Source organism: Varanus komodoensis, unplaced genomic scaffold (assembly GCF_004798865.1).
Source record: "Varanus komodoensis strain SLA01 unplaced genomic scaffold, ASM479886v1 scaffold3, whole genome shotgun sequence".
NCBI classification, from domain to species: Eukaryota; Metazoa; Chordata; class Lepidosauria; order Squamata; family Varanidae; genus Varanus; species Varanus komodoensis.
The window spans coordinates 44,531,855-44,546,963 of record NW_025335761.1 but is presented as its reverse complement, the minus strand read 5'-3'; the positions used below and the strand labels follow the sequence as shown (position 1 = coordinate 44,546,963).

At 41.5% G+C, this 15,109-nt stretch overlaps 1 protein-coding gene across 2 annotated transcripts in view; it reads left to right on the top strand.

Moving 5' to 3' along the window:
* Positions 1 to 3,957: 3,957 nt before the first annotated feature.
* Positions 3,958 to 15,109, top strand: part of NRDE2 (NRDE-2, necessary for RNA interference, domain containing) — a 33,342-nt gene continuing 22,190 nt past the window's right edge. Inside the window, exons 1-4 of one of the 2 annotated variants that reach the window (XM_044435972.1) lie at positions 3,958 to 4,118; positions 6,627 to 6,735; positions 9,092 to 9,295; positions 12,869 to 13,015. In XM_044435972.1, the coding sequence (XP_044291907.1) occupies positions 4,040 to 4,118; positions 6,627 to 6,735; positions 9,092 to 9,295; positions 12,869 to 13,015 (539 nt within the window). In that variant the 5' untranslated portion in view covers positions 3,958 to 4,039. Of the gene's footprint in view, positions 4,119 to 6,626; positions 6,736 to 9,070; positions 9,296 to 12,868; positions 13,016 to 15,109 lie in introns of both variants that reach the window. The other variant, XM_044435971.1, reaches the window with a different exon arrangement.

The following is a 15,109-nucleotide window of genomic DNA, read 5'->3' as shown; positions in this document are numbered from 1 at the left end:
GGATTGACGGCAATGGACATAACATTCCTAGTGCTTAAGAAATAACATTGTCCGAATGCCCTAAAGGGAGTTAGGGAACTGAGGTAAGAAGGGAGTCTGACTAGCACTGGCTTTAAGTTCAAGAGGGACCTGGACAAAGTGCCCTTTGGGGACCCTCTTCTGTCACTGGGGCATGGTGGGCTTATCAAGCAGTTGCCTGCCATGCTCTGAAACAACACTAGGTCAGGGGCATTATGGGAAATTAGAAAGGGGACTAGATCCATCTGAGTGGGATGGTATAATTTGGTGACCTGAAACAGCAGGTGGTTGGACCCAATGGCCTTCTTGGCCCCTTCCAATCCTACTTGTTGTGAGCTAGGCGTCCCCTCCCAAATGAGACAAGCACTTCAGCAATTATTAAAAGAGTCTTTATTTTGTACAGAAACAACATATTCACAAACTTCAAAAGACACACTCCGGGTGGAAAGTTCATCCCTTGTTCTGACTGAATTCACCCAAAGCTTTTATTTATGAACCCTTCAGGGCTGGTCTCTGGAGAGGGCCCGACACGCTTCCCATTGAGCCCCTAATTGGTCCAGCTGGTGAGTGCGTCAACAAGCCCTTGTGTCCACGTCTCCAGGGGTGTCAAGTTCTCCTCCCAAGACCCCCTCCCCAGCCTGATCTCCACTGGCTTCTTTCCCACCATCAGGAGTGGGAGGGGGCTCAGTGGTTGTCCTTGAAGTGCTTTGATCCAGAGCTGGCTCAGGCTGGCTCACCAGGAGAGTTTGGGCAGCCGGGGCCTATCTAGTCTCAATAACTCCCATATCAGAGTGAGAACTCTGAGCCACGGCTGGGTCAGCCATCCACTCCCCCTCCTCTGAGTCTGAGCCACCATTCCCTCCAGAGTCCTCCATCTCTTATGCATGCCTGAGAATCTCATCCAAGCGTGTGCATGCACACAACACTAGTATTCTATGATCCACCTAGAGTTGATCAGAGTGCTGGACCAGGAAAAAAATGTTATGGGCGAGTGTGGGGAGGTAGGATTCCCATCAACTGTGGGCCTTGACAGGTGTGGTGGGGTCTGGCCAGGGAATGTCAAGAGGTGACAGTGGCCCTTTCTGTGTGCTGCTGCCACTACTAAGTTCTGGAGGGTTAGGAAGTCTTAGAGGAGATCTAGCTGAGAAACTGCTTGGCTAATGGAAGTGAGACAGAGTTCATGGTAGGCTAAAAAACTGGGGCTAGAGGAAACTAGAGTGTTTTGTATGGACTAGGATCTAGTAAAAAGTGGAATTTACAGAGAGACACACAAAAAGGAAGATGAGGGATAGAAAGAAAAAAAAAAAGGAAGAGTGAGTTACAAGCTAGGGAAGATGACTATGTCATCCCGTGCAGGTTTAGTCAGAGAATCTGTGCAGGGCATGCTGGTAATTGTAGGGTTTTTTCTGTCTGAATTTGTATAGAATTGCACCTTAAGTTATTGTTACTGTTATTGTTATTACTCTATTTATTCTTTTATCTCTTAAATTCTTTAGGTAGTTCACAACAGCAATTCCTAAAATTGCAAAGCATAAATAAAGATAAAACATTTCAAAATATATATATATATATATATAAAATCAAGCAGCTGAGAACTATTTAAATAAGAAAGAGATGTGTTCAAGTCAGCTGACATAAGTTGTGTTGTAATTGAATCTAACCCATATCTGGTCACAAAGGGAAAGGAAACCAAATCCCAACAGGCAACAAAAGTGAACAAACAAACTGATGAGCAGCCTTGCTTTATCTGACAGTGAGGAAAAGATATCTAGCTGTGTGACTTCACCCCTTGCAAAATGATTACTCAAGAGCAGCTGCAATTCTAAAAGCTTGGATGTGCACGCTGTGGACAGAGAAGGCAATACTGATTTCTACCTCTTGGAGTTCTTTTACCAAGGAAACAGGTTTGCTCTCCCATTTCACAAGGCAAGGAGTTTGTTGTGTACTTGACATCCTCCCAGACAGAAGGGATGAGAATGACTTTCAAAGCAGTCCTGCAATGATAATTACATCTCCATTTTGCCTCTAAAATAATTACTATTTCATTTGGAAACAGCTGATAAAGATATTCCTACATAAGTCATACAGCAGTGCAGTGCAACCTGAGCAAAAAAGGAAGAGCTCAGGGCTTGAGTTATTACACTAGAGAGCTGTTCAATCTTGCCTGCTCCATGAAAACAGTTACATGCAAGTAGCCATCACTGGAAATTTGATCAATAAAGCTTCATGTTCAAAATGGAAAAGAAATGAACAAATATAGAGCCTGGGGTAAAAGAAATATTTAATTGGATAGCTAAGGGAGTTCCTACTACTGCTGAGGTTTCAAATTGCTAAACATGTGTGCTTTGCACAGACAAAGGAGTCCAGTTTTGATTGGGATAATTTTTGTTTGGTATCAGAAGTACAGTAGACTGTACTGAGGCAGTTGAGGAGAAGCAGGGCTGTTCCACCAGCCCTACTAAAAAACTGTTGAAGGGAATGATCCAGTGCCCCTAGACATTATCTGAAGGGCTATAGGATAGTTCAGATTTCCAGCTCCGCAGCTGGAGATAGGGCTGCAGCCTCAGAGCTAGGAATCGGAATTCTATTTGTGGCTTTGCAGAAGTAGCAGACAGAACAGTGCTGGCTACTCTTCCAGGTTGGGAAAGTGACCTTGGAAAGGGGTTGAAGGGAGTGGAGAGAGTTGCTTCCTCCCCCCACCCTAAGAACATTGTTTTTAGATGGCCAAAAGAAACCATCTAACAAAAATGGAAGTGTGAGCCAGCAAGTTTGAAGGCACACATTCATATCAAAATGTTTGCATCCTATTTTTTTCCTATTTCATTTCCTCCATTTTTCTTGTGTGATAAGGCTTTTATGAGTAAGTTTGCAAGCCTACAGACAGGGACTGTCTTGTTCTACAGATTTTATGCAAGCTGTTCAGAGAAGCTTTTTGGTTGAGGAACAGGATATGAAAACTTAATAGAAAATAGTTAACAATATTTATGAGTCACTTATGTTACAGACATTGCGAAGTGACGTACAAAAAACATCTTGACCTGGAGGACAAGAGTGACACCTGCCCTATTTGTAGTAGTAGGGCGTTCCCAAGAGTGGAAGCTACAATATGATTACAAGCCATGATGCACTGGAGCTTCAACATTTTTGGTATCGGTAGAGTACCTCCTGATGTGCAGTGACTGAGCAGGCCAGGTGAGGATCAGATGATCTCTTAAGTATTCTAGTTTTTAGTTGTTTAGGGCTTTGCAAAGAACTACCCAACCCGTAATCCTTCCCTGGCAATATATAGGCAGTCAGTGTACTTCCCTCAGCATGTTGGCAATAACTGCTGTTATTAACCTGGCTGTGACATTCTGCACCAAAGGAGACAGACAGCAGCTATCAAACTAGGCAGTCCATGTTAAAGTGCATTGCTGAAACCCAGTTTAGAAAATAATCAAAGCAAGCAATACTTTGCTAAAGTGTGCACAGGAAAGTAAAAAGAAATAAACACGAAAAATCTTAAGTCTAACAACTGAATGATGAACAGGATTATGGCTTCAGAACAAAAGATGATAACCAACACTTGCTGAAAAAGGCAGCACAGCTGTCAGAGTTCTACACCAGCCTTCCTCAACTTGGTTCTCTTCGAATACAACTCCCATTATTCCTGACCATGGGCCATGCTGACTGGGGAAGTGAAGTCCCAAACACCTGGAAAGTAGCAGGCTGGTGTAAAGTCGTGCCCACCAAGTTATATTGCACTACAGATTCCAGGATCTTACAATCATCGTGGTCAAATATCAGGAATGCTGGGATATGTAGTCTAATAGCCCGGCGTACACTAAGCTACGGAAAGCTTCTATACGACCTCTCAACTTCTGGTGGCCGACGCCATTTTAGGACTAAAGTCGGGAAAACTACATTTCCCAGCATGCCCAGGAAAGGCGGTAGCGCCATCTTGTCTCGCGGAACGTGGTTGCATTTGGTAGGGGCCAAGGAAGTAGCGGTGGTGGTTAGAAGTTTTCTATTTCTTGATGGGATGGCTCTTTTCCCTGCTTTTGCGGACACCGCGGAGCCCGGCGAGACACCAGCAAGCGAACGTGAGGGCTCCAAAAGAGGTAATCGACTCATCCTCACCCCCATCTACCCCACTGGTCTAGTCTTAAAGCTTTGTTTTGGGATTGTGAGGTCCGCCCCCTTGAATCAGCTCTGTTTCTCCTTCGCGTTCCTATTTCTAAAGTGCCTCCGTTGGAACCTGCCCCTTTCCTTCAATGAGGTGTTGGTCTTTTTGCTCAAATAGATCTTTGCATGTGTTTTACAGTTATTCCAGTACATTTAAATCCCATCTTTTTTCTTTTGCAAGAAGTCCCAAATAGCTTATATACCCCTCTTCCTTTCCTTTTTATCCTCACAACAAGAACCCTGTGAGTTCGGTTAGGCAGCAAAATCATTCAGTGAGTTATATGGCCAAATAGGGGCTAGAACCGGGATATCTTAAGCCCAGAGCCCCATCCTGTAACTGTCAGCGTTAGGTGGACAAACAAGCAAACAACAACGTGTGTTGTCCTTGCGGACAAGTGTTAACATCGATCTGCTTTCTTTAATGCTAAGCACTGGCATTGGGTTGGGTGGTTTATAAAAGTGAACTGTGTGGTGCTGGGCACCCCTCATATGGTAGCATCCCAACCCTTCAAAGGGGCTTCCTTTTCCGTTCGTTTCCCTCTGTGTGGATGAAGTGCTTATGTGCTTTATCCTGCAAGGAGCCTTGATTCTGGAGGAACTCAAGAGATTAATCTAATCCAGCTCCTTAGTCTTGGAGGGTCCCATTACTTTGACTTTGAGGATTACAGGCATCTCCATCAGGCTGAGTCCTAGCAGTTCAATGCATGCGTATCCAAAAGTAAGTCCCACTGAATCATATTCCCAGGAAACCAGTTAATAGGAGAGCAACTTAAATCACTCTTCATTCTGTTGTTCAGCCATAGGTGTAGACTTTCTTGAGGCCACAAAATGTATGCTGTTTCCATTCAAAAATAATTTTTGTCAGCACTTAGTTATCCATACATAAAATGTGTCCAAGCCACTGCAATTGTTTATAAAAGAGGCAGTGCTGATAGCTTCTGTCCATTAAAGATGCACTTTTTCTGAAAACTGAAGTATTTAAGTCTTGGTTTCAGTGTGATGTTGTATAACTTATTGAAGCTTGCAAAAAAGATAATTATAATTCTCTAAACCAATAAATTTTCCAAACACTTCAAATCAATTTCTTCAATCTGTCTACTCTTTAAATTACTTAAGATTTTTATATACTGCTGTCCCAGTGCAGTGCTCTCAGAACGTTTCACAAATGGTTAAAACATTAAAACAGTGCAACAAGTTCCATAAAATCCATGCAAAACCACAAACGAATACCAAAAAATGAACATCCATAACAAAGAATGAAATAACAACATGTTGAGTCAGTGCAACCGATCATTATAATAACACCTCTATTCAACAGTTAAAATAACGGGAGAATAAAAAGGTTTTGATCTGGGCCATCTACTTTTTTACATTTCCAACATTTTCCATCATAATTCTTGTCCATTTTTTCTATATTTTTCAGGGTAATGTACCACCAAAAAATATCTTATACCAATTTGCTCTTAGTGCATGACTGGCTGTTGATTGAATGTCTTTATTCCATAAGGCTTTCCATTGGCAGGACAATATTTCTTCTCCAAAGTTCTGTGTCCAAATTATCATACATTTCTTAACTTGTAGAGTTTCAATGTCAAACTGGAGTAATTCCTTGTAAACTCTTCCTAACAAATGATCCTTTCATTGCATAATCAGCTTTTCAAATTCTGTCAGATCTCTTACAGTACTTTTCTCTGATTGGATTGCATCTTTCAGTCTTGAAACCAAGTGGTAATAAACCCATTCTATATTTTTCCCTTCATCTTTTAATTGTTGCCAAGACTTAACTCACGCACCAACAATCTTCAGTGGAATTTTTTTTATTGAAATATATAAATGGTGTCAGCATATTATTGGTTGCTAACATTATAGATTATCAACAGTTTTCAGTACTTTTGTATTTTTCCTTTAAAGAATAGAAAGGAAGTATAACATTTAAATCATGTTTTTTGCCTCAAATATTTGTGATGCAATGGGACAAATTTAACATGGGGTACTTTTAAAAATCTTTATTGTTTACTAAATACAAGTAAAATAAACATGCTACATTTTCTAGGGGAAGGAGGCATCTTGTGGTCCTCCAGATGCTTTAGCCTATTGCTCCCATCAGCTGGCCATCCCCAACCAGTGGTGAAGAGTGATGTGATTTGTAGGCCAGAATTGCCTACAAGTTGCCACCCCTGCATTAGGGCATCAGAAATTTTTCTGTTGCAGTTGATGCTAATTTACATCAGCAGTAAAACACAGGAAATTTTTCCTATGCAAATTAACCTAAATTAGTATGTGAAAAAAATTATGCCGGCTTCATGGAGCTTTCAAGAACAATAATGCATTATTCTTATAGATGTCCATCTGTTTTAAGCTGTAATGTCTGTTCACAATATAAATCTGCAAACTTGAAATAACACATTGCAGATTTCTAAAATATATTCCTTCTGTAACTGCAGAATTGAATTGGCTAACCAACCCAAGCTTCTGCAGTGAAGATGCACTGAGACTGCATCAGCATGCTTTACAGGTCACAGACCTTGTCCCAGAGAAAACTCCGCTTCAAAGGTAATGTGTTCTTGGGTACTTTTCAGCATAGCTGCTTGTAATCTACTCAAAGACCAGCAAAATTGTGTGCCTAGCCTTACAGATCAAGCATCATTGCTTGTACTGTTGTAGCAACATGCTGGACAAGTTCACATGTCATGATAAGCCACCCCAGCACTTGGTATGTCCAACAAATGGTTGGGATTAACATGGTTCATTTTTCTCATCCCTTCCCCTTCAGTTCTTCAGGTGAAGGAGGAACATCTCAGGGACTTTGTGGCCAAAAAAACAAAACTAAACAAAAACCAACAACCAAAACAAAACAAACAAGCCAAAAAACCTCTTCCCTGCTCCAGTCACTATCCAGTTTTGTTCTCTGCTTTTTCTTTTTTGGCATCTGAAAAATCATAATAGGTGTCACTCCAATCATTATCCTGTTTTGTTCCCTGGCTTTTAAAAAACAAAAACAAAAGGTTGCCTCAGAAATAGGCAATTGAGGCCATTTTTAAATTTATTTTTTGGCAGAGAAAGGGAGCAAGGGTAAAAAAGGAAATTGACAAGACCAGGTTGTATATTGGCCAATTTGCTCTTAGTCACAAAGGTCCAGGGAGATGACATAACAGTAAGAAAAAGAAGGGACCCATCCTTGCAAGTCAGTAGCAGTGAAAATGGAGGGGGAAAGCCAAGGAAGTAAGTGCAGCAAAAGTTTGGAAAGCAATTTCTGTTCCTTGGAGATGCGGTTCCTTCTCTCTCTTAAATATTGAAATGGCACGTCTTAGTGCCCCCCTCCTTGTCAGTCCCTCCATGACTCTCCAGCTCTACTCCAGAAAAGATGAATATTGATTCCTTCCACCTTTTTGCACCTCCATTTCCCTTAAAGTTATTTTTTTAAAGTCCCGAGAAGATGGCTTCTGGGATGGAGAGAATCAGGCCCTTGTAGGGGTGGGGTGTAAGTATTGCTGGTATAGGCACCCTATTTGGATCATCCCATCTGCAATCCCCAAAGATTTCATTTTCCTTTTTTAGAACTGCTGGGAATATTTGTGGACTTTGAAGTAAGTAGCAGGGGAATATGGGAACATTTAAGGAGCATGAAATAAATGGAAGGGAAATGTGCACACCTGCAATAACAGAAGAACTAGTGCAAGTGCACAAATTTCCCTTCCCAACCATTAAATTTGCATATACTTTTTGATTTCCATTTATCTCTTGGCTCTTATTGCTGTTCACTATGTATGAGTGTGAAAACTGGACAATGAGGAAAGCTGTCAGGAAGAAAATTGATGTATTAGAAAATGGTGCTGGAAGAGATGTTTGCACTGACAGAAAGTTGAACAAATGGGCCCTAGATCAAATCAAATGGCCAGAACTTCCCTGGAAGCAAAATGGACAAAACTGAAGCTGCTGTACTTTGAGAATATATCATGAGAAGATAAGGCTTACTAAAGAAGACAGTCATACTCTGGAAACTTGAAGACAGAAGAAGAGGAACACCAAATTTGAGATGGCTCAGATCCATAAAGAAAGCCATAACCTTGTTTTTCTAAGAGATGAGCAGGTCTGTGAAAGACAGAACAGTTTGGATGGCATCCGTTCACAGGGTCAGAGCTGACTTGACAGAACATAGCAACAAGATTGCATTTGCATACATTTCTACAAAAGAGTTCCTGGGAATGGCAGTAACTGCTCCAACCCGCCCCCCCCCAAAAAAAACTAAACAAAAAAACCACTGTGAAAATGGAGGAACTAATATCTATGCTTTCTGGAATAGCTGGAGAGTTGGGTTACTGTCAAAAAGGTGGCGGAGGCTGAGAAGTGCCAACTCAAGACATAAAATCAATAGCCTCACACAACTGAGGAGGAGTGAACAGTCTTCCTTCCCAGTGTTCTGCTGCATCAACTTCTTTGCCTTCAAGAAAACCCCAGCATCCTCAGAACTGCATTCAGCTGCAGAGGCATAATTGTGGATCCAGCAGGCAGTTAGTCCTATGATTAGAGTGGGTGGAAGAACTTCCACTGAGATGATGGGAATTTCTGCAAACTGCTTTTAGGATTATACAGATCATAAGTTGGGTTAGTCTTTCTACAACAGAAACAGCATGTGCAACCCAACCTTTACCACCACAACTATGAACTAACGTCATTTTGTCTTTTATAATTTCTTTGATGTTTGGGCATATAAAATTTTCAAAAATGCTTTAGAATAATTTACAATTAACAATGTGTTCCATCATGTTATTCAACACATAGATTTTGTCTACTGTTTAAAAGCCATTTTAATATTCCCTGTGCGGTTTTTTTCTCAGAGCTTTAAAAATGGATTGTGATATTCTCAGTTGTGTGTTTTTGTTCTTAGTTCTTGTTCATTTCTATGCGGAACAACCACCAACTTAGAGCTACCAAGAGAGAGTAAAGGCAGTGATGATTTTCAAAAAGCAGCTAAGAAACAAAAGAAAAAGAAAAAACAGCGGGATCGTAAAAAAGTAAAAAAAAGAAGGAAAAGGGATCAGAGTACCAGTGAATCTGACTCTGAGGATACAAAAGATCATAGGAATAATGGGAAAGGAGGAGCACAACTGAAGTACGTAAGTATTTTTTTTCCAAACTTATATTGGTCCTGATTTTTTCTAGCTTTCTCACTGTTTTTGAGGATACTGTTCAAGACATTTTAGGCATGAAATTAAGGCTGTAATCCTTGATACACTTAATAGGCAGTTAAGGCCTATGGAACGCAAAACCTCTGCGTAAACTTGTACAGGATTGTGCTTCAGGTCAATGAGAAGCGTTGTTGCGAATTAGGGATCCATTGAAGACTTGCCTGTGCCTGCTCTCCCTTCTTCCAGCTACGTGTTTTCATCCAGGGAGCCTGGAGAAATAATGTAATTGGTAGAGTACCCCTGTTCAAAGAGTCCCCTGAGACTAGAAGAAAGGAAGAAGTAACAGTAAGGTGTTAGCAGTGGAATGGTGGAGAAATGGCTCAAGCAGGAATAGCAATCGAGCAGCCAAAACACCGAGGCTATTCTTCAAAGAAAATGTTGATATGTGGCTTTCAAGTTTACTAACTTTGGCCTTCATGTGGCTAAATAAAACTCTCCAGCAGCACTTTTGATTATTGCTGTAAGTTACTGTGTTGCCTGTTTTGTTTGGGCCTGGAAATAGTGGATTGCAAGAGGACGAAAATAGGTCTGAATATAGTTAGTAGGAAAGGATGATAGCAGGAAAGGATGATATTACCTCTTACTCAGCTCAAATTCTGTCGCCTAATGTTTTTCTTCATAAGCATGATACAAATAACATACAAAGAAAATATAATTATAAATAAATGAGTGACAAGATCAAGCTGTAATGATATTCTTGTTAGAATAACTGTGCTTTATTATTAATATTTAGTGCAGCTAATATATAACTGACAGCCAGTCACCAAACAGCAGAAATCAGGTTCGTACTTAGTTACAGATTTATGTTATACAGTTAATAACTCCTTAACTGTTTTAATTTGTTATGATTGTTATAGGCTATGTGGAGCCTTCAGAATGCAGTGTCGTTATTATTATTATTTATTATTTGGAGAACTTATGTGCCGCCCCATTCGCATAAGCCTCGGGGCGGCTTCCAAACATAAATAAATATAAATGATACAATTACATAAAATATTGGAGACATTCTGGTGAGAAATTATTAAAATCAATAAATAAAGTTAACAATTAAAACAATTAAAATAGATGAGATGGCTGGATACCTAACTAGTGAGCCGTTGAGCAAAACATCTCCACTCACTTGAATTGTTAAGAATGACAAAATTTGCCTTAGACATCTGATCTGTTTGGAGTGCTGAGGCAAAGTTGGGTTTTGTCTTTTTAAGTTAATGACATTCCTAAGCCAGGATATATATGTGCATATTAGCCTGCTCTTTTGACTTCTGCCTACATTGATCAAACTGTTGAGAACTGAGAGGCAGGGCAGCAAGAAGGATACCTTCAAAAGGACAAAGTAATGTCGATTATGCAACATTTTAATTTGATTTAACTGGGAATTTATTACTTCGACCATTCATAATGGTATTCATTAAGATGCTGTGCTGTTCATCTGTCAGCATCTGCTCCCTGAATTTTGGGAATTAAAGTTCTAGGAAAATCATTCAGACTGAATTCTAAAAAGATTTGGCTTCCATTTAATTATTTTGCATACATGACAGGTAAGTCTTCAGGAAGTATCCAAGGCCATGCAAGGCAGATTTTTTTCTACTAGTGTAAGCAGCCATCAGCACAGTGCTGACAACAATGGTTGGTGAGATGGGTTTCCGCAGAACACCTGCTGAGCCAGTTATCATGTTTGCTGTCACACTAGAGGTCGCTTATATTAGTATAATGAATTTTACATTTGTGCTAGGGTTGGATACTACCCTATGTATAAATATGATGCCTCATTTTAACATTTCTGTCTTTAAAATAAATTGTAGGACCCTGGGGGGTATTATATTCATTACCTCTCCAGGGTTCCTTTTATGACTGATTACTAATAATAAATTACCAGCGAAACCGTCCTCCAGTATAAGTCTTCCTTCTAAGGCCAGATGTCTTGTCTTTGCAACACACAAATGAAGTTCATCTTGAACTGCTGCATTGTTGCTACTAAATCTTATCCCCTGTGCCTACTGCTGTCACACTGAAGAGGTTCCCCCACTTCAGTTCTTCCCCTTTTATTGCTCATTGGCTCTGTTCCTTAGGATTCTTTGATCCAACTCTCCCTCTGTCTTAATTTTGGCACTGTAAACCTCACCCATAGGGATGACTCTGTATAAACAATAGATCATAATAATAGCACAGAGGACCTTAAAATAGTAAGCCACAGTACAACTAACTATAAAATAACAGCTTAGGAAAGGTAAGTATACAGCCTGCCAGTGCAATGCCATCCAGCCCCCAAAGAAGAAGCCATCAAATTGAGGCAGGAAACACCTTGCTCCATTTTAACCTTCGTAAGAATTGGTTAAGGCTACATTTCTATTCCTGTTGTCCAGTAAATGTCATTGAATTCAGTGACTGGTTAACACGACATGACAACCTGCCATGGCTTAATTTATCCATGAGGGCTGCTGTATCATGCCAAGCATCCATACTTACTGTGGCTTGCCATGTCAAGTGAGCCTGGGCAACAGGGGTTGTTCAAAGGTTAGACAACTCTCTAATCCTCCATGGCTTGCTACAGGCTTAATTAGACCTCAAACAATATCTGGCACCTGAGTTCACATGACACAACATGCTAAGCACCTGTGACTGCCTTGCAAAAATGTAACAGGCTCTGCAGCTAAATTAACCCATAGTGGGATGTTCTGTGGACCAGGACAGGGTTCATGTGAACCAGGAGAGGGGTGTTCCCATAAAGAACTGAACTGTAACTCCTGTTAGCAACATCAGAATCTCCTCAAATTGTCAGACTATCATTCCATCTAGCCCAGTATAGTTGACACTGAGTGACACTGAGTGCCGGGAGAGATGGGGATTGAGCCAAGAACATTTTAGATAAAAAAGCATATGCTCTACCACTGAGCTACAGTCTCTCTAGACTGCTACCAAAGCCTCAACAAAGTAAGACTGTGAAGATCCTTTTGGAGTCTGGCTCCCTTCTGCTTGTTGAAATTCTTTTCATGCTCAGCCCTGGCTTAGGAAGCAAGCCAAACTGAAAGGAAGTCTGCAAATGCTCGCAGAACCCTGCTTGCGCAATGCATGAGCAGTAGGAACAAAGGCCACAAGTCATGTACTCACAGGAGGGACCCCACGAATGCAGCCTTCGTGCAGGACTTGATTCCTGGTGAGTGAACGCCCAGTGCCAAGCTGGACTCTCGGCTGCAGGAAAGCTGGCCAGAGTCCAGGGAGCCAAAGTGAGGGAATCCAGTGGATTACTATCCTCAAAGCGAATTCTTCCCATTCCTCCCACATTTACAAGATTTCTGAAGCTGACTTTGGAAATGTAGATGAGGGGTCCATTTTACATTCCCTTATTCCAGCCTGGCTTTCAGATTTTTTAATTTCTTTTGGCCATGGCCTTACTACTTTTTAGCTTGATTATGAGTACTGAACATCTTAATCTTTTGCTTTAATTAATATTGAACTTTATTATTTATCCTCTTCCTGCTCCCTAATTTATTTTGCAGTTTAGAAGACAAGCCCTCAAGTGTAAGCTACCATTCTATTTGGCTTGATGACATCCAGGGTTTGACAGCAGAAGTATTCAGAACAGATAAGAAACCAGACCCTGCAAACTGGCAATACAAGTCACTTTATCAAGGGAACATCGCAAGGTAATGACATTTACAGGCTTAAAAGTTGATAGCAGAAAGGGGTTTATTGGATGTATTGATGATTTCTTAGATCTGTATATCACACAACTGGAAAATGCCCTCAAGATAGTCTAAAACCATAAATCCAAGCAACCTTTGGTAACACATGGTTAAAGTTTGGCATGGAAAAAAGCTTTGGTCAGAATCCAGCTTTCTGTGTGTGTTGACCTGTGCACATAATTCTCATAGGGTTCAATTCTTTCTTTTCTGGCAATTGACTGGATGAGAGCACATAGTCATTACCTTGTGTAAGTAAGGTATGCTTCCCATCAACAGATCCAGCCATCTGCTCACAAACTACTAGTGCTCTTGGGAGGAAGAAGAAAAAGAATGTATGTGTTTCTGATGCTGGAGATAGAAGTCTTTAATTTCGATACAAATGCTTCTATGTCCAGCAACAGAGACACATTCTTTTTCTTCATCTTGTCTCTCGTGGTATTTTTGCCTCCTCTGTCTTCTGTCTGCTCCCACAGGGCTAGTTGTGCTTTGGATCTTAAGATCCATCTGAGACAGCACACACTTCCATTTGAAGCTGCATGGAGATGCTTCTCCTTTGTTCTGGAACAGTCGGCACTGTTTTTGCTAATTAGCGTTCTCACTTTTGTGAAACAGAGTACCTCTGTGATCTAGCTGCAAGAATGCAACGACAAAGATTTGGGACTTGCTATTTATTTATTCAGATAATTTGTAGGCCGTCCATCACTGTCATCTCTGGACGGCTTACAACATTATTTCAATCCTCAATAAAATAAGTTAACTGTTCCACATTGAGCATAAAGTTAATCTATTTAAAATAAATAAATCTAACACAATTAAAATTACTCTATGTTAAAATATTGGTCAAATAAAAAGGTTTGACCTGGCACCAAAAAGCATATAATGACAACGCCAGGCGGACCTTTCTAGTGCATTCCATAGTCGGGGCGCCACCACAGAGAAGGCTTTCCTCTGAGTACTCTGTCTCCTGACCTCTTTCAAAGAGGATTCCCAGAGGAGGGCCTCTGCTGCCGATCTTAGGGGGCGGGAGGACATGTAGGGAAAAAGGTGTTCCTTTAGGTATCCTGGTCCCAAGCCATTTTAGGGCTTTATAGGTAATAACCAGCACCTTAAATTGAGCCCGGACTTCGATGGGAAGCCAGTGGAGCTGATAGAGGACTGGAGTTATGTGAGAATAACGACCATTCCCAACAGCATCCTGGCAGCTCTATTTTGCACCATCTGAAGTGCATGGATCAGCCAAAGCTGAAGGAAAGCGCTCCTCACCACCGCCATCACCTGGGCTTCCAGGGACAGCTCTGGGTTGAGGAGCACTCCTAAGCTGTGGACCCTGTCCTTTAGAGGGAGTGCAACCCCATCCAGGGCAGAGCCCAAGTCACTTACCCGGAAACGCAAATCACCTACCAACAGGACCTCCATCTTATCTGGATTGAGCTTCAGTTTATTGGCCCTCATCCAGCCCATTACTTCAGCCAGGCACCGGTTCAGTACAGCCACTGCCTCATCTGGGTTAGTTGAAAAAGAGAGGTAGAGCTGGGTGTCATCAGCATACTGATGACTCCACAGCCCAAACCTCCTGATGACCTCTCCCAGTGGTTTCATGTAGATGTTGAATAGCAAGGGGGACAAAATGGACCCCTGCGGTACTCCATGGCATAGCTACCATGGCGCAGAGCCAAAGTCCCCCAGCACCACCTTCTGGAATTAGCTGTTGAGGTAGGAGCGGAACCACTGCAAAGCAGTGCCTCCTACTCCCAATCCCTTCAGCCTATCCAGAAGGATACCATGGTTGATGGTATCGAAAGCCTCTTGAGAGGTCCGGGAGAACCAACAGGGACACACTCCCCCTGTCCCTCTCCCTGCACAGGTCATCATACAGGGCGACCAAGGCAGATTCAGTACCTTAACTGGGTCTGAACCAGACTGAAACAGGTCCAGATAATCAGTTTCATCCAAGAGTACTTGGAGTTGTCCTGCCACCACCCACTCCAACACCTCGCCCAGAAATGGGATGCTGGCCACCGGTCTGTAATTGGCAGCCATCTCTGGATCCAGGGA